Source organism: Vicugna pacos, chromosome 3, assembly GCF_048564905.1.
Source record: "Vicugna pacos chromosome 3, VicPac4, whole genome shotgun sequence".
Taxonomy (NCBI): domain Eukaryota; kingdom Metazoa; phylum Chordata; class Mammalia; order Artiodactyla; family Camelidae; genus Vicugna; species Vicugna pacos.
In genome coordinates this window covers 24,021,739-24,038,457 of record NC_132989.1, presented here as the reverse complement: position 1 = coordinate 24,038,457, position 16,719 = coordinate 24,021,739, and the positions used below count along the sequence as shown (strand labels likewise).

Here is a 16,719-nt window from a genome sequence, read left to right as displayed (position 1 = left end):
AAGAGGAATCTGAGGCTCAGAGACGAATGGGTTTTCCCAAAGGTCACAGAGCGAGTGCACGGGGCCAGGAATCCATCTCGGCTTGATCGGGCGTCAAAGCCAGGATGGACACCCCCTCTGCTCCCAATTCCGGGGGCTCTGTGGCACTGAGGGAACTGTGCGGGGCGCTGTGAGGAGCGTTCGGAGGGGTCGCGGGCCGCAGCCAGAGCGTCCCCTCCTCCAAGGCCCGCGCGCGGGGTGGGGGTAGGGCTGGCGCGGCTCCGCCTCGCGGCGGCGGAAGCGGCCTCCATCCCCGGCGCACTCCCCGCCCCCGGCCCGCCCCTCGCCATATATGGCGCTTCCTCCCGGGGCCTTAGCAGGCGCTTCCTCTCTGCCCGAGGCCCATACAAGGCGCTTCCTTCCCGGCGCGTCTGGCAGGCGGCCCGCGGGCGGCTGGGGGCGGGAGCTCGGCCCTCCGGGTCCGCCCGCGCCCGGGAGCCGGCGGCCAGGGGACCCGCTGCCAAGGAGGGGGCGGCGGCGGGGCCGAACACGCGGCGCGGCCTGGCTGAGGTAAACGCGGGACAGGCGGACCTGGGAGTCCCCAGAAGGGCTGAGGTTCCCACTTCCCCCACCGGTTTCATATTTTGTCCCACTTTTCCCCCTAATTCTCTAAGCACAGCAGACTTTGCTGGAGATACCAGTCCAAGGCCTAAAGCCCAACTCCTAAGCGTGGTGTGAGGGCCTACTCTCTCGCCTCACTGCTCCTCCCCTTGTATTTGCTAGTCGGCCTTCGGTATTTCTCCTTGGTTTCCTGCCTGCTTGCTGTTTCTCGCTCCTCCCTGCCTTTACTCGAACAAGCTGTCCCTTCTGCCTAGAATGCCCTTCCCACACCATTCTAATAGAACTGCTACTCACCCCTCACTTGGTTCAGACGTCTGGCCATCTGGAAATCCTCCCACCCCCACCCTGTAGGCCTGTGATGCACTTAACACAGTATTATGTGTCGTTTATTTATTTAGACTGTGATTTGATCTTACTCATCTTTGCATTCCTGGTGCCTGGCTCAGTAAGTGAGAGTTGCTATTGCACCTGAGTGAGGAGGCACAGGGAAAGGACTCTGTTGTCAGGCTAGTCACCGGTGCCTTTTCACCTTGGTCAGAGGCCCCCGACTTTAGGTCTAGCCCTTAACATCTTCATCTGCTACGCTACCTGTGGTCTGGAGCTTCATGAACCCCAGAACCCTACATGAATCGTTTGACTCTGTATGGAAAGTTGGAAGGAATGGGTCGGGGGAGGCAGAGCTGGGGCAGGTACACACCTGCAGTGGGGCTGAGGTCTGGAGCAGTGCCCACTGGGTGCTTCCACCACCCACAATGGTCTCCCTTGCTCAGCCTGCTAACTCTGGTTTATCCGCTGCAGAAATCAGCAAGCCCCCACAGGCCTTCGTACACCACCTCCAGGGACTTAAACCTGGCTCAGCCCCGTGGTTACCCTGATCTATCTGCTGGGAGATGAGCAAAGGTCGGAGAGAGGGACCAGGCTTCAGCAGAGTCCAAACCAGCAGCAGTTCCTGAACACCCGCTCCTCAGCTCTTCCAGAAGTGCAGCGTGGACCAACCTGTGAGCCTTTGTTCTTCCTCAGGTGAGGCAGAGGAATTTACTTCAGAGCTTGGGAGTAGAGTTGAGTAATATACCAGGGAGGTGACTTCTAGCACCAAGCAGCTTCTGGGCTTGGTCCAGAATAAAATCACAGGCTTCTAGTCTCTGGTCGTACACACACACACACAGACACACACACACACACACTCTGCACTAAAAGATAAGGAACTTTGTTGGTCTCCTTGGCCTCAGGTCGGCCTAGTGCCTGTGAATTGGGTGCATGGAGAGATTATTTCTAAGGTCCAAGGACTGAAGTTCTAGGGGTTAGATTTTGGAAAAACCTGGGACTCGGCCTGGGCTGCACACCTGGGGACTAGAACACCTGTGGCCTTGTTCCCAACTGAGGCTGCAGGCCCCGAGCAGCCTCTTCTTTCCAGCTATGATCCAGGGTTGTGGGTAATGTAGTCCAGTGGCCAGCTTCTCTGTGATGCTAGTTCTTGCCTTTTCCTCCTCTCATCTCCTTCCCCCTGCCGGCCATCACCCCTCCTGCTTCAGGCTGAGGGCAGCATAGGGTGAGAAGGCGGTGCTTGCTCTTCACGGGCTGGGAGATCCCCAGCTGGAAACCAGCAAGCTATTTATAGCTGAGCCTAGCAGAGGAGGAAGGCCTGGGAGTAGCTGGGGAGCTCCAGCAGCCTTCTCTCCAGCTACAGAATTTTCAGGAACCACAGGCCTCTGCTGGGCAGGCCTTGTGTTCACTTCTAGGTGAGAGGGCTTTGAGCCTGGGATAACCCTGCGAAGCAGTAAGAGGCCTGGGCTGCTCCCTGTCTTGAGAGAGATAGATACTCCAGTGGCCCTGGGGCTCAGCTTTTTAGGCCTCCCTATAGTGGGGATATTTGCAGTCTGAGAATTAATAAGCTGAAAGTTTTTACAAAAAAACCCAGTGTACCATCCAATATGGCAGTTGCCTGGAATTTCTGTGCATGTTTCTTCTCATTGTTTTCCTATGCTTGCCTCCTCAACCAAATTATATTCTCTTTAAGAACAGGAACCAAATCTTCTCTTTCCAGTGACTCCAACCCTGTCTTTAGGCTATAATGAGTGATCGTGCCAAAATGAAAACCAACCCTCCCTACCAAGACTAGGGGTACAACTTTGGTTCCTCTGCCCAATGCCCTGTGTTTTTCCCACCAGAGCATGAAATCTTTACTTGCCTGTGTCCCCCACTAGGTTAGGCACTCCTTGTTGACAATCTGCCTTATTGATTACTATATTCCTGTTGCCTGTACAATAAACAATTGTTGAATGAATGGATATGAATCTATGACAGCTAATATTGTAGGATGGAGTACTTGATACATGCTTCATTGTCACATTTAATCACAGTGTTTTACAGATTGGAAAACAGTTTCAGCAATTTAAGTATCTTTCACCAAGATCTTGATAAGTGGTAGAGCTGTGATGGGAACTGATGTCTGACTTCAGAGTAGTGCGTAGCCATGCACGAGGCTGCCTCTATGCTGGCATCCAGTAGGTACCTCTGGGTCCTAAGCAGCTAAATGAGTGAGGTGGATTAGATGAGATGGGCAGACGTGGTCGAGCTGGCCTGGCCCCATGATGCAACTAGTACAGCCACTCAGGAGAGCTGCCAGGGGATCCTAAGAAGCTTAATGAGAAAGACCTGCTCTAATATGCCAGAGGGGAGGTCTTAAGGCAGCAGCTGTTGGGCTATAGAGAAGGTAGACAGACTCAGGTCTGAGCAGCAGTGTTTGGGGGCTCCTAAGATGTTACCAGGAACCTCCTGTCTCTGAGTCCAGTAGATTTTTTTTTCAGTCTTCTTCCTTGAGTAATTCTCAGCACCAGTTGACCTGTAGGCGATCATCTCTCCTTGAAGCCCTCTCTTTCATTGCTTACACATCTTGATGTACAATGCTCTGTTTGGATATTAAGTGTTCCAGTACTTTAAGACTCAACCTCATGCTCTCTTCTCAAACTGCACTGTGCCTAGAAGGACCTCTTTGAAAAACAAATCTGAATTTGTCACTTCCTGCTTAAGATACCTCAGTGGCTCCTTCTATTCTTCAGAATAAAATTTCAAGTTCTCAGCAAGGCCTTTGAGTCTCAACCTAGTCTGCCCTTTCTGGCCTTTCTTCGAGCTTCATCTTCTATCACACCCTCCTTTCATTCTTTGAGCTTCAACATTGCTCTCCACCTACTTCCTCAACTGTATTTTCCGCCACCGCACACATCTTGTTCTCACTGACTGGGATGCTCTTCCTCCTCTTTGCCTAGCTAACATCTTCTTTGCTCAGTTCAAGCACCAGTGTCTTCAGAAAAGCTGACAGCCAGCTCAGATTGCCCTGTGACAGACACTCACATGTGGCCCTCCCTCAGTTGTTAATTGCCACTGGGATTTCACATTCATTGGAATAATGCACTGGAAGCTCAGTGGGACAGTGGCTGTTACCTCTTTTGCTCATGAGTGCATTGTAGGGTCTAGCACAGTGCTTGTCTGTAGTAGGCTGTAATTATTTTATGTAACAAATGAAATAAAAACTTAATTTAACAAAACACCCTGTTTTGAGCTGGAAGAAACTGAACAAGAAGTTAAGTATACTTGCCCAAAGTCATGCAGCTAGTAAGTGGCTGAGTGAGACTGGATATCTGGATCCAGTGTCTGTGTTGTTAAGCCCCTGCCCTGTGCTACTCCTCCATCTGTTAAGTACTTCTTGCAAGTAAAGAGAAATGGAGGAAGGGAGAAAGTATCTGAGAGACAAAGGGACGCCCTGTCTCTCCACTCATGGAAATGCAGTATTGGAGATTTAAGAAAGATTACATTTCACCAAAAAAGATACATAAATGGCTGATAAGCACATGAAAAGATGTGCAACATTATTAGTCATCAGGAAAATGAAAATAAGAACCAGAATGACACCAGCAGTGAGCAATCCAAAAAGGAAATTAAGAAAATTCCATTTACAATAGCATCCAAAAGAATAAAATACTTAGGAATAAATTTAAACAAGGAAGTAAAATATTTATACACAGAAAACTATCAGTGCATTTGAAAGAAATTAAAAACCTAAATAAAAGGAAAGACATCCTGTGTTTATGGATTAGAAGAGTTTCTATCTTTAGGCTGACAATAATACCCAAAACAATCTACATACAGATTCAGTGCAATCTCTATCAAAATTCTAGTAGCCTTTTTTTCAGAAATGGAAAGGTTGGTCCTCAAATTTGTATATAATTGCAAGGAGCCGTCCCAGTACCTTGATATATTCACCGTAATGAAAACTTTCTGAATCTCATAATTTAGGAATTTTTATGGAAGCATCATCATGCAGGCATTATTGATTAAGCCATTGGCCATTGGTAATTAATTTGATCTCCAGCCCCTCTCCCCTCTCTTGGGTTGGGGCTGAATTTTCCAACCCTGTAATGATGCTTTTTTGGCAAGCAGCCCCATCTTGAAGCTGTCTAGGGGCCCTCAGCTAACAGTCACCCCACTGGCATACAAAAGATACTCTTATCACTCTGGAGATTCCAAGGGTTTTAGAGGAGCTGTGTACTAAGAATTGAGGGTAAAGACCAAATATGTATTTCTTATTGTATCACACTACTCAACAATAAAAAGAAACAAACATGCAGCAACATGAATGCATCTCAAAAATTGATATAAATGAAAGAAGCTAAGTGAAAAAAATTTGATGTAAAAACTACATATTGCACTATTCCAGTAACATGAAATTTCTAGAAAAGGCAAAACTATAGAGACAGAAAGCAGATCCTAGTGTTGGGAGTGAGCAGGGATTGACTGCAAAGAAGCACAAGAGACCTTTGGGGGTGATGGACACTGGATTGTGTGATGTTTGCACAACTATATGAATTTATTTCAAAAAATTAGCAGACTATACTTACAGTGGGTGAATTTTATAGTTTGTAAGTTTTATCTCAATAAAGCTGTTAGCAAACAACAGCAAAAATACCAGGGTGAAAAAAAAGTGTCCTGAAATCTGAGTGGTTTCCTGGCCTTTGGGTCCAATCAGAACCAATACATCTGCCTTTCCAAACTCACCTCTCACCTCTCCAGGCTGACCTGGCTCACTAGGCACTTCAGGCACCCCCAGATGAAGTGGTGGTGCCCTTCCCTCATGCTCTAATACTCCTCACTCTTCATTGTTTTTCTTGCTGTCTCCCCTGCTGGAGCATAAATGCTGAAGGGCAAGGACAGTGACTGCATTGTTAACCACTGTATCCCAGTATCTTGTGCAGGGTCCAGTACACAGGAAATGTCTGTAAATGCTTGTTGAATGACAGAACAAGACCAGGGTTAACCTAAGTCCAATTTAAGAAATAGAAGTGGCAATGGCCTGTGTTTGTGGAAACAGACAGAGGCTGGAGGAGACAGTTTTTTTGGGGCCTTTGCTCAGCTACTCAGAGAGGAGCAGAGCCCCTTCCGTGCTAACGTCTCTTTAGAATCCGAGTTAGACAGGGCTGCCAGGGAGGGCCTCTAGCCCTGAGCACAGGAATGCAACTCCTCTTGCTCAGGTGACCTCCTGCCTTAAATAGAGTCCCCCTTTGCAGACCCTCCAGTTGGTACTGTGTCATGAGGTGGTTGGTCCATCCTGCTCCCCTGGGGAGCCTAGGCTGGGAATGTACTTAGGTCTGGACAGCTTGTAACTTGGAGCAGGTGTTCCAGCATCACGCTCCTTATTCTCAAGCTCAGCTCCCACCTCCCTTCCCCCATCTGGCAGAATATTCCTGCATCTTGCCTTTACCTTGCTACTCCTGCTTGGAGAGCCTCTCTCTGAAGTCTCCACCCTCCTTTCCTGGTCTCCAGGCTTCCTTGAAAATGGATTTGCCCTCAATTTCCTTTGGGTGAGGATGGGAGAACCAAGCAGAGTGGGCTGAGCCCAGGCAGGGTATCAGTAGAGTGGCAGAGCCAAAGTCTGACAGTAAGGGAAACCTAGATGGGGATAATATAGAACCCTGGGGGCTGGAGAAGCAAGTTAATCTAGACACTCAAGCCAACCATGACTCATAGGGAAGTGACTTCAAAACAGTTTTCATAACCCCACCTAAATGTTGGCCACCTTTCCCCTCCCAGCTCTGTCTTTGGCTTCAGGCCACTCCCTTACCCTCTCTGATCCTCCCTTTTCTCGTCTCCAACAAGGGGGAGAATAGGGCTTAGATGAAGAATGACGAGATCCTCCATGTGTTAAGAGCACTGAATTTGGAGTTGTAACATCAAGTACTCATTTGGCTCACCTAATTTGCTGCGTGAACAAGACAGGTCATTATGCTGCTCTCTGGGCTTCAGTTTTCTTGTCTCTTTAATTAGGGGATTAGAATAGTATGGTCCAGGGCCCCTGCAAGTACTAAAATTATGATTCCTTAGAAAGTGAAAGAACAGAGCAGCAGAAGAACTTATAGAAAGGTATGGCCATAGACAAAGGACTAGCATGTAATGACACCCTTGTCCTGAGAATGGGTTTTAGGCTCTGCCGTTCAGCTCCACCTTCTTCCCATCATCCCCAGAGTTGCTCAATGAGCTAGGGGTCAAGGGTCCCCCCAAAAGCCCTATTATTAATATTGCCTCATCTCAGCCAGCACTGGACCAACTTCAGAGCTGATTTCATCTCTGAGGTGTTTGACAGCAGCTCCTCTCCTGGTCCTGCCTCTGCTCTCTTCCTTCCAGTCTCGGCCCACCTCCCAGGCACAGCCCCCAGCCCTACTCGCTGACTCACATTAGGAATTTCTCCTGAACTAAAAACCCTGCAGCAGAATTAACTCTTCTAAATGCTGACCTCTGAGTCAAACGCAAATTCGGAGTAAAAACCAAACTTGAATGAAGACTCAAACCAAAGTTGTGTTTTAAATACCTTGTGAATCATTTGGAACTTAAACACTCATTATCACTGTTCTATACTGGGTGTTCACAGTGACCCTAAAATGTTAGTTAAATGATGCTCTTATTTTTCTTTTGTGTTTGACATTTCAAAAATTTCCTTAATGAATGTCTTATTTTAAACCCCTTGATACTTCAGTGTATATTTCCCAAGAAGAAGGGTATTCTCTTACACGACCACAGTACAGATAACAAATCTAGGAGATTTAACATTGATACAGTATTTTCATCCATAGTCTGTATTCCAGTTTCATTAATTGCCCTATTGACGACATAGTTTTTAAGTGTAGGGGCAGGCGCCCTAGTCTTTGAGAAATTCCATTATATGTATACATTCTTCTCTGAAGATGCAGGATAGATTATAGGAGTCCTCTGCAGAGTCCAAAGAAGTTCCTTTTATCCATCCTCAACTGTGGCTGTAGCTAAGCTGGGCTGACCAGTCAAAACGTGTATGTGCTGGGGGAAGGAGAGCTGCTAGATGGTGCCTTCCAGATGCAGTCCGAGCTGTTGGTTGTCTTTGGAAGCACAAGTGTTGGTGAGGTGTGTCCACCTGTCTTCTCAGCAGTCAGCAACTGTTCTCTCTCTTCTTGAGCGAGGAATGACCTGCATTTGCATTGGCTTTGGAACCAAACAGGATTTGAGTTCCAGATTTTTGCCACTTAGTAACTTATGAACTTGGACAGGGAGATATAAAACAGTATATACCACAGTTTTTCTAAAGATTAAATGAGATGATGCACATGATAGAACGCCTTGCCTGGTACATGGCTAACTGTTTAACAAAAGTTAGTGATCATAATTATTTTTCCATTGGGTAGCTCAAAGCCCAGATAGAGACTCCTGGATCTCCTCTCTGTTCACTCATCCCTGTTTCCTTTGGTAGTTTGCCTTCTCTGTATCTCCACATTTTAAAGGTAAGCAAGCTGTTCAGGTACCCCTTAATTCTTGTCAGAAATTTTCCCACCAGCAGCAACTAATTTCTTCCACAGCCAAGAATCCTTAACTCTAGCACCACCTTGTGGTTGCCAGTGCAAACTCACCCAGGCCACTTCCAGAGTACCGAGGTTGGTTACCGTGGGACCATCATCAGAGCAGCTTCCATCTGAGCCCTTGCTAAGTGCCAGGCATTGTAGTATGCATGTCTTACTGCATTTAATCCCTACCACAATCCTTATGGAGTAGGCATTGTTACAGGTAGGGAAATTGCTGCTCAGACACATTAAATAATTTGCCAGGGTCTCACAGGCATGATCTCTATCCCAGTCAGATGTCAGATCTGCTCCTCTTGTATCCTGATAGCTTTACAGATGGAAAGGCTCTTTAGATTTAGTATTCCTGATACTTATAGGGAAACTGAGGGATAGGAAAGGACTTACCTGAAATCCCAAATCAAACTTAACGGCAGAGACAGAACCAGAGATGTTTGTCCACAGAGCTGACTCTCCTGGGCTCTTAACTTGAGCTCCAGGATGAGCCTGCCAAGCAATTTCAGACTCTACCTGAAACAGTTCCCAGACAGGTTTAGAGTTTTCAGAGAACCCTGGAGGTAAACTATTTTTACCTCAATCTCTAGTGCCTGTTATTCAGCCATATCCTCAACAACTCAGTTCCTGTATCCCTGAAAGGCACAGTCTTACCAGGGTGGGACTTGGCACGTAGGACTTTCAGCAGGCGCTCACTCAAACTGACAACAAGGGAGAAGCTGGCATGAAGCTTAAATTGTACTTTGGCACTCAGCCCTGAATCCACTGTGCCTGTCTGGAAGCATCATGGCATGAGAACTGGAGCCAGAGAACAAAAGATGGCAAGTGCTACAGGCCCAGACAGGCAAGTACAGCAGCCCGCATATCCGGCATCATTATGCTACCTTCCAACTTTTGACTTCAAACAGCATCTAGGGATGCATCAGGAGGAAAAATTACACTTCTACCATGCATGAGCATGCCTGCCCCCTCCCAGAGGGTGACTGGGTTTCATCAAGGCTACCATCTAAATCAGACTGGGCAAAAGTATGCTGAAAAAGCAAGTGACAGGAAAGGGTCCATTACTGTTAAACATTGTATTTTAAATCTGGAGAAAGCAAATCATGTACCATCTTGGCTCTTCAATGAGCCTTCCTAAATTACCACATAGAAGGCGCTCTCTAAGTACCTCCACTTTTAGAGAACGGAAACTATAAACAAAAAATCCTCTTGTTTTGATACACCCCAGAAGGACCGCTCCACTGGGCCAGCCTCTTGATTATCAAGGTTACTGCTCTCCTATCTAGTGCCTGGTATGCAGGATCAGAGTGGGAGGCTTCTGCTCTTCCATCTGGACTATTCTTCTGACTCAAAGGCAACCAGATAAAGAGAATCAACTTTGGAATTAGGCCTGGGGTAAAATTTGGCTTCGCCACTAAAAGGGCTGCTACGTAAGCTCTTTTGGCCTGTTTCATCATCTGTAAAATGGGAAGCACCATCGACCTCCATGGAATGTTAAACTATGTGGGATAACATACTTGAAATGCCTTTAAAAATGGGGTGGGTGGGTGGAGGCAGTCTTCCCTTTAGCATGCATGCAGAGTAAGAAAAATTAGTTTGGCCCCAGCATCTGGAACCTCCTTCCTCAGGCATTAATGCTGTGGTCGTGACCTCAGATATCCTTTGCCATATACCCTTTCATAGGCAAATGTAGAACAAAACAACTAAATCTAAGGCTGAAAAGTTAATAACTAAGCTGAAACTGACACATGCCTTGGAGAGCTCACTCACACTGTCTCCACAATTCAGACCTTTCTCAGGAGCAGTCCTAAAGAATCTCAAGCACACAAAGTATATTCTTAAATATGGTTTAATACTCTTCTCCATTTCTGTACATCACAACACCAAGATTTCGCTGCTTAGGATCTCTCTGTAGAGGCTATAGAGAATGCAAAGGCTACGGTTTTCACCCCCTCTTATTTATGTGTTTGTATGTGTAAGTGTAATACATATCAGTATATATTGATACACACATCAATATATAATGCAATATATATCACTGAAGAACACATTGATTAAAGAAATACAAAAATTTGGCATCATTTCCAAACTTAAATAGTAAAAATAAAAACTACAAAAGGAGCTGCATACCCTAAATGTATCATGTGAAACAAGCATATTCAAAAAATGTAAATTTACATCCAATTTCTCTGGTCTTGTCATATCACATTAGACCCATTTACAATGGCAAAACCCTAAGGTACTGCTGTGAAGAGAGCATGTTTGCTTGCTCTTGGGTGTTCTGCAAACAAACAGCAGAGCCCAAGGCAAAAGCCTGTTGCGGTGAAGCCCCCTCCACCCGCATTGGTAAATACCAAAGAATTGACTTTTCTCACTGGGGGTTGAAACACTAGGTTATACATCGACAGACAGTCATTTGGACCTCAGAGTACAGTGTGAGAACCAGAAGCTTTACATTTAAGACATACTCCCTTCATTCAAGTGAAACAGGATTATTGGAACGATAGGCAGGTCTGCAACCTGGGAACAAGGAGCTGGTTCAGACCAATAAAGCTACAAGTGACTGAGTCAAGTCAGTGAAGAACAGCAGTCAGGCACTGAAGTGTTAAAAGTACCCAATTTGAAAACCAAATGCACCCCACTCCCTATCAGTGTGGGGGTGATACCAATTGACTTTTAAAACCTTTGGTCCTTCAAAGTCCATTTGGTATACTTTTTTCCATCGCTAACACTGGGCACGTCCTATACACTTTGTTCACTGTCACCACCTCAGGCACGCCACGACCTTGCATGTCAGCTGGGGTCAAGTCCGATTTACAGCCCAGCTGTGAAGCATAAACTTCAGGTTTCCAGGCCCACTTTTGGATCCAACATAGTTAAGTCCTTGGTGCCAGAAGCTGTGTTCCCATCCCTTCCCGCCCTTGCCCTTCCCACCCCTCCTCCCATAATTTCTCCTATGAGAGGTGCTTGTTAAGTCCCATATTTGAAACAGATGATCCAACCCCACCAGGTCAGGGGTTTATAATTACATGCAATCATACATGTCTGTCGTTCCTGTGAAAAACCTTGCAGTCTATTTTTTATAAATCAAAACATTCACATAATCTCATGCCATCCAACACAAGGAAAACACGACCACCTCCCTTTTGCCAAGGACAGACCCAAGCAAAATAAAATATTCCTTAAATTTCTTTGCTTCCACTTAAATTGCATGTTTTATTTCTCCCAATCCCAGCAATAGCACAGAAGCCCCACGTATCCATCCCAAACTGGTTTCTAGTAGGCTAAGATTATGGGAACCTTTGTCAAAGCAATCGATGCTAAGGGCTCCCAAACCCCGGGTGCAAATGCGCCTGCAAAACAGATGGAAGGAAGGAGCACTGGCCCAAATGTTTCATGTGTCAGTTTGACTTTGCAGTGCAATCTGCATTCTTGAAATTGACAGTCTGGAGAGGAGGGGTAGTGTGAGGGAGTGAAGTTGAAATTGCCTCCTATTAGCTCACCCTTTCAACATTAAACAAGAGACCAAGAGAGAAATGGTTCCAACATTTCACCACATATATTTCTTCTTATGCAGTCTAAGCTGAGAATGCCATGTAAATGGGTCACTGCGAAATGCAGCAGTTTAATTTTTCTCCAATCAAAATAAGAAACAAACCAGTATGATCTCATTTCTATTAACTTTTGAAGGTTTACAGCAGTTAAAGTATTTTTGCTTCTATGTATGAAGGTTAAAAAAATCTTTTTTTTCCCATAAAATACAAGAGCAACCAATTTCACCATTGAGTAAAAGTAAAAACTGGGATTCTCTTAAATTAGTCCAAAGTGGCATTTAGGAACTTAGTTGTAGGCTGCTGCGCTGACACCATGACAAACCAAAGTGTAGGGTTGGGTCTGGTTTTGTTTCGGTTTTCTTTTCAATATCCAATGCTCATGGATTAAGTTCTGGAAATGTTCCAATTGTAAGGCAGGGATCTGTTTGGATTCCACCACGGGTATGCTCCTTGGGTTGGATGCTGGAGGGTGAGGCACGTTTTGCCGGACCCATGTCGACTACCTAGTAGTCATCAAGGTCAAAAAATTCATCGTCTCCTCCTTGGTATTCCATTCCCTGGAAATCTACTCGGTACCGCAAGATACCTGGGGAAACAAAAAAAGTAAATACCTGTGGTTCACATAAAGGGGTGGTTGGGAGTTGACTCTAAGAAGAGAAGCCTAATTTATTTTGCAGGATTATAGAAAGCAAAGGTGATGATAAAAAAAAGTTCTAACCAGTGAACCTGCAGCCATATGCAGCCTCAGTCCCCTGCCTCAGTGGATAATGAACATACCTCCCCTGAAGTAACTATTTTGGGATAGTCAGGAAAGGACAAGGCCTGAGACCCTGGCTTTTAGTTTTCTGATTTGCTACTCACCTCCAATTCCACCAAATCCTTTCACAAACTGGGATCCTTCTTGTGACTTATCTGTGACAATTTCCAAAGTAGCTCCAAATTTTTTATAGTTGTTAGCAAACCATTCCAGCAGAGGCATGCTCTCAATCAGCTCATGTTCTTGTCCTGTCTGCAGGGGCAGCCATGAGGTACATAAACAATTAGCGTTCATCAAGTTGGGGACACTTGCTCCCTTGCCCGCCAACATTCTCCCCCTCTCATTATATGTATTTGTGTGAAACTAAGTGAATTCTGATTTCTGGCGACATAATTGCAACAGCACAGAAATTCTGATTACTTCAAACAACCTTCCTCCCCATGCTCTAGCCTCTGTAATGGAATGTCAGCCTACACTTAGCAGTTATAAAGTGTCTCTAGGCAGCACTCATTCAGCAGCTGAGAAGAGACAAGACATAACTGCTTTTTGGAGCAGCCTTGTAAAAGCCAAAGTCCTTTAACTCAGAATTTGAGGAAGCTACCAATTAAAGGGATCTGTGTTGGGCAGGTGACATTTTAAGCTGTGGGGATGCATTTAGGCCAAACCTACAAAAGCTGCTTCAGTAGGAGAGCTGGTAAAAGTAAGTGAAGAAAGCAGCACAGATTTCACAGTACAGGAAAGGTATAAATCTTCCTCTTTGCTACTTCAAGGATGAGCATGTTTAATTACTTTAAAAATAAGGAGCCAGAGTAATCATCATCTGGCCACCTTCATTGGAATCAGATCAGTATATGGCAGATAGGAGCTGATCACTTTCTGGTACTTCCCACAGCCAACAAGTACGAGGTTTGGTTTCCCAAGGCTGATACTACTATACACTGCCAATGTTCCAAGGTATGGATTTATATTATATTTCCTTGCATGTATCACCAAACTAAGTAAATAATCACATACCTCTTTGTCTGTAAAATGAGATTTATCCTTCTCTTGTTCTGGAGTTAGATAGAGAATTTTCTCCTCTGTAGTATTGGGGGAAAAAAATGTGTTAACCTGGTTCTCATATACTACAAACAGGTGTTAAGTCCCATGAGATGAGTTAGGTTAGATGAAAGGGATCTTGAACTCATTCTATCAACCTTCTTTTCATAAGCTCATTAGTCACATGCACTGAATGAATCTCTACCAGGTACACTGTTCCTATCATGAGTAAACACCAAAGATATTTAAGATACAGCCCCTGTCCTAAAAAAATTTAACAATCTTAAGCAGACATTTATCAGTTCAAGCAGAAAAATCTACGCAGGAATAGGATACAGACTGAAAAGAGTAAGTAACAAGGTATAGATCTGCCTTGTGGTTGCTCCTGAAATCAGCCACCTTTTCCATATCTCTACCCCAGGTTTCTTGAAAACTTAAGTCAGTAACAAATAATAATCTTATTTTCTAATTCTCCTACCTTCTGTGCCTTGGCAATGAAGAACATATCTCATTATATCCAGATTTTCATAGACTATTAGAATCTCTACAGCTCCCATTTCTAAAGCCTTTAGTGTATCTTCAACTCCAAAACAGTACTTGCCCGTGTCCTGGCTGATTTCATCAAAGTATCGCCCTGTGGTTAGGGACAGGTCAATAAGAACATATATTAAGGCTTCTTTTGTAGAAGATATAGATCTTCTTACACAAAATCAGAGAGAGAAAAAAGTCAACTTAAAAATGAGTAAGTAGAAGTGCCAAAGGTCAGCAAGAAATCATACCAATAGTTTAGGCTCCAGAAAGTAACTCTCAAGAGCTAACATTTGGGCCAAATACACAACCACTTGGAAATGTGTGTGTTAAATGGAAAACAAAGCCAAACAATGCCCCCATTAAGCTTTAATTCGAGCTCTCCATTCATCACTCTATTACAAAGGATAATTAATATGGGGAAATAAGACTGAAATTTGGTTCCTATTGCCAAAGGGTAAAAACAAACACATTTATTAGACCTCTGACTAAAGGAAGATTATAAATAATAATTCCACTGAGAAATATTTTAATAAAGATGCTAACTCTTCCTCTTTTACCTTTTCAGTGTCTTGTTTCCTACATACAATCATGTACATATATATATATATACAAAAAAATTTTAGATTAAGTAAATAAATTGCATTTCACTGATACCTATTAATTTCTTCTCTTGAATGAACTTCACGTTGGAGAGGACTTCAGTAGATAACTCAATAGCTTGGTTGAATCCATTCTCACCACCATAGGATATATCAACTAATTTTAAAACTTTTGATTGCAACCTCTGACAGTTAAAAAAACAAAACAAAACATAAAAACAAATAACAACAACAACAAAAAACACCACATAATCAGTACTTCAAGACCCATTACCTCTTAATGGCATACTAAACTCAGCAATATGACCAGTGAGGTATACAGAGGAAGCATATGGGAGGAGCCCAATCTATTCATGAGCAAGTCTCAGTGAGCAACAGTGCCAAGATAAACTTCCCCGGACAACCATATTACACATTCCGTTAGACCTATAAAAGGCTAACTCATTAAACACAAAAAAAGTATCCTGTGAAGGAAAGGAGGAACTACTGGCTCCTGCCATATAAGGTGGTAGAATTTAAATACAGCTTCTCTGTTGAGCCTTCTACCACAATGCTCCTTACTACCCCTCCTCCAGAGGAACACCTTGGGAATGTGTTACACTGAGCCTACGTTACAAACCAAAAGAGCTTTCTGGATTAAATGCTTTAGACTTAATCAACTGTTATATTACTACCTCCAGGAAAGTAAGAAAAAGACAGGAAAAACCAGCTCTGGGTTTCTTTGAAGTCAAACTCCATTTTAAAGCCAATTATGGCAACCCACTAAACCAGGGGCTAACATAGGGCCCAGCAAGATCCTGAAAAAAAAAAAAAAGGGTATTCCAAAAGAGAAAAAGCCCAGAAAGATATGGGGAAATATTTCCTAATATTTCTAATGATACACATGGAACTTTACCAGCTCAGAGCTAGGTTTTTAACAAGGAATTTAACACTTAAAAGTTAAAAAAAAAAAAAAAAAGATGTGCATGTCTCACTACTCAGACAACTCACCTACTCCCACCTAGAAACTTATATAATGGAGCACCTACTTCTCACTTACCTGATCAAACATATCAGATTGACTTAGTTCTGTTTTAAAATCAGCTGATCCAGCTAAAACGAGACCAGCCACATTCACTTTGTCCCCAGAAATAAACAGCTGCACAGCAGTCTCAGCTACTTTCCGAACATAGTTATGTCGCTTTTCCATTCTTAAACGGGCAAAGCGCAAGGCTGACTGACCTCCTCTACCTTTGACACAAAAAAGTGGGAAAGAAAAGGCAATTATTAAGAACTACAAGATGCCTTGTTAATTAAAAACTACATAATCATGCTATTACTCCCCAAGGAAAGGACAAAGAGGAAAATCACTATTCCCTTAACACTATCACTCATTTTTAGAGTGTCTACTAATTCTCTAGTCAAAAGAGCCACAGGCACCACTAAGTCATTTCATGATGCTTCTCCCATCATCTGGATTTACTTTCCCCCATATACTATTTCCTTATTGGTAGACAAAGCAAAGGTGCTCATGTTCTCTTTCTAGATTACCATGTTTCTTTGGGAGATCCACAGTGAATTTGTGCAGGACTTCTCTTGTATTTCCTTGGAGTGTGCCAAAAAGTGCACCACTACCATCTATTACAATGAAACCAAACTTGCTATCGTCTGAAAGTAGTGCTGTAAGAGCCTGAAAAGCAAACACAGGTACCACATAATACATGTCAGAGCTTTGCTAGGATCAAGACAAAATCTGAAAGAATATATACAAGCCCTCTCAACCCACTTATAGA

General features: G+C 44.1%; 1 protein-coding gene and 1 long non-coding RNA gene across 3 annotated transcripts in view; one reads left to right on the top strand and one right to left on the bottom strand.

Moving 5' to 3' along the window:
* Positions 1-408: 408 nt before the first annotated feature.
* On the top strand, positions 409-13,840 carry LOC116278144 (uncharacterized). The gene is made up of 3 exons (XR_012067648.1): positions 409-549; positions 1,399-1,620; positions 13,672-13,840. It is a non-coding gene; the product is annotated as an uncharacterized lncRNA (long non-coding RNA).
* The window catches only part of ETF1 (eukaryotic translation termination factor 1), a 25,580-nt gene continuing 19,162 nt past the window's right edge, over positions 10,302-16,719 (bottom strand). For both annotated transcript variants that reach the window (XM_006204583.4, XM_072956890.1), the window contains 7 exons: positions 16,478-16,616; positions 15,987-16,177; positions 15,003-15,132; positions 14,296-14,451; positions 13,794-13,858; positions 12,884-13,031; positions 10,302-12,608 (listed from right to left, as the gene is read on the bottom strand). In XM_006204583.4, coding sequence (XP_006204645.1) covers positions 12,526-12,608; positions 12,884-13,031; positions 13,794-13,858; positions 14,296-14,451; positions 15,003-15,132; positions 15,987-16,177; positions 16,478-16,616 — 912 coding nt within the window. In that variant the 3' untranslated portion in view covers positions 10,302-12,525. The remainder of the gene's footprint in view (positions 12,609-12,883; positions 13,032-13,793; positions 13,859-14,295; positions 14,452-15,002; positions 15,133-15,986; positions 16,178-16,477; positions 16,617-16,719) is intronic.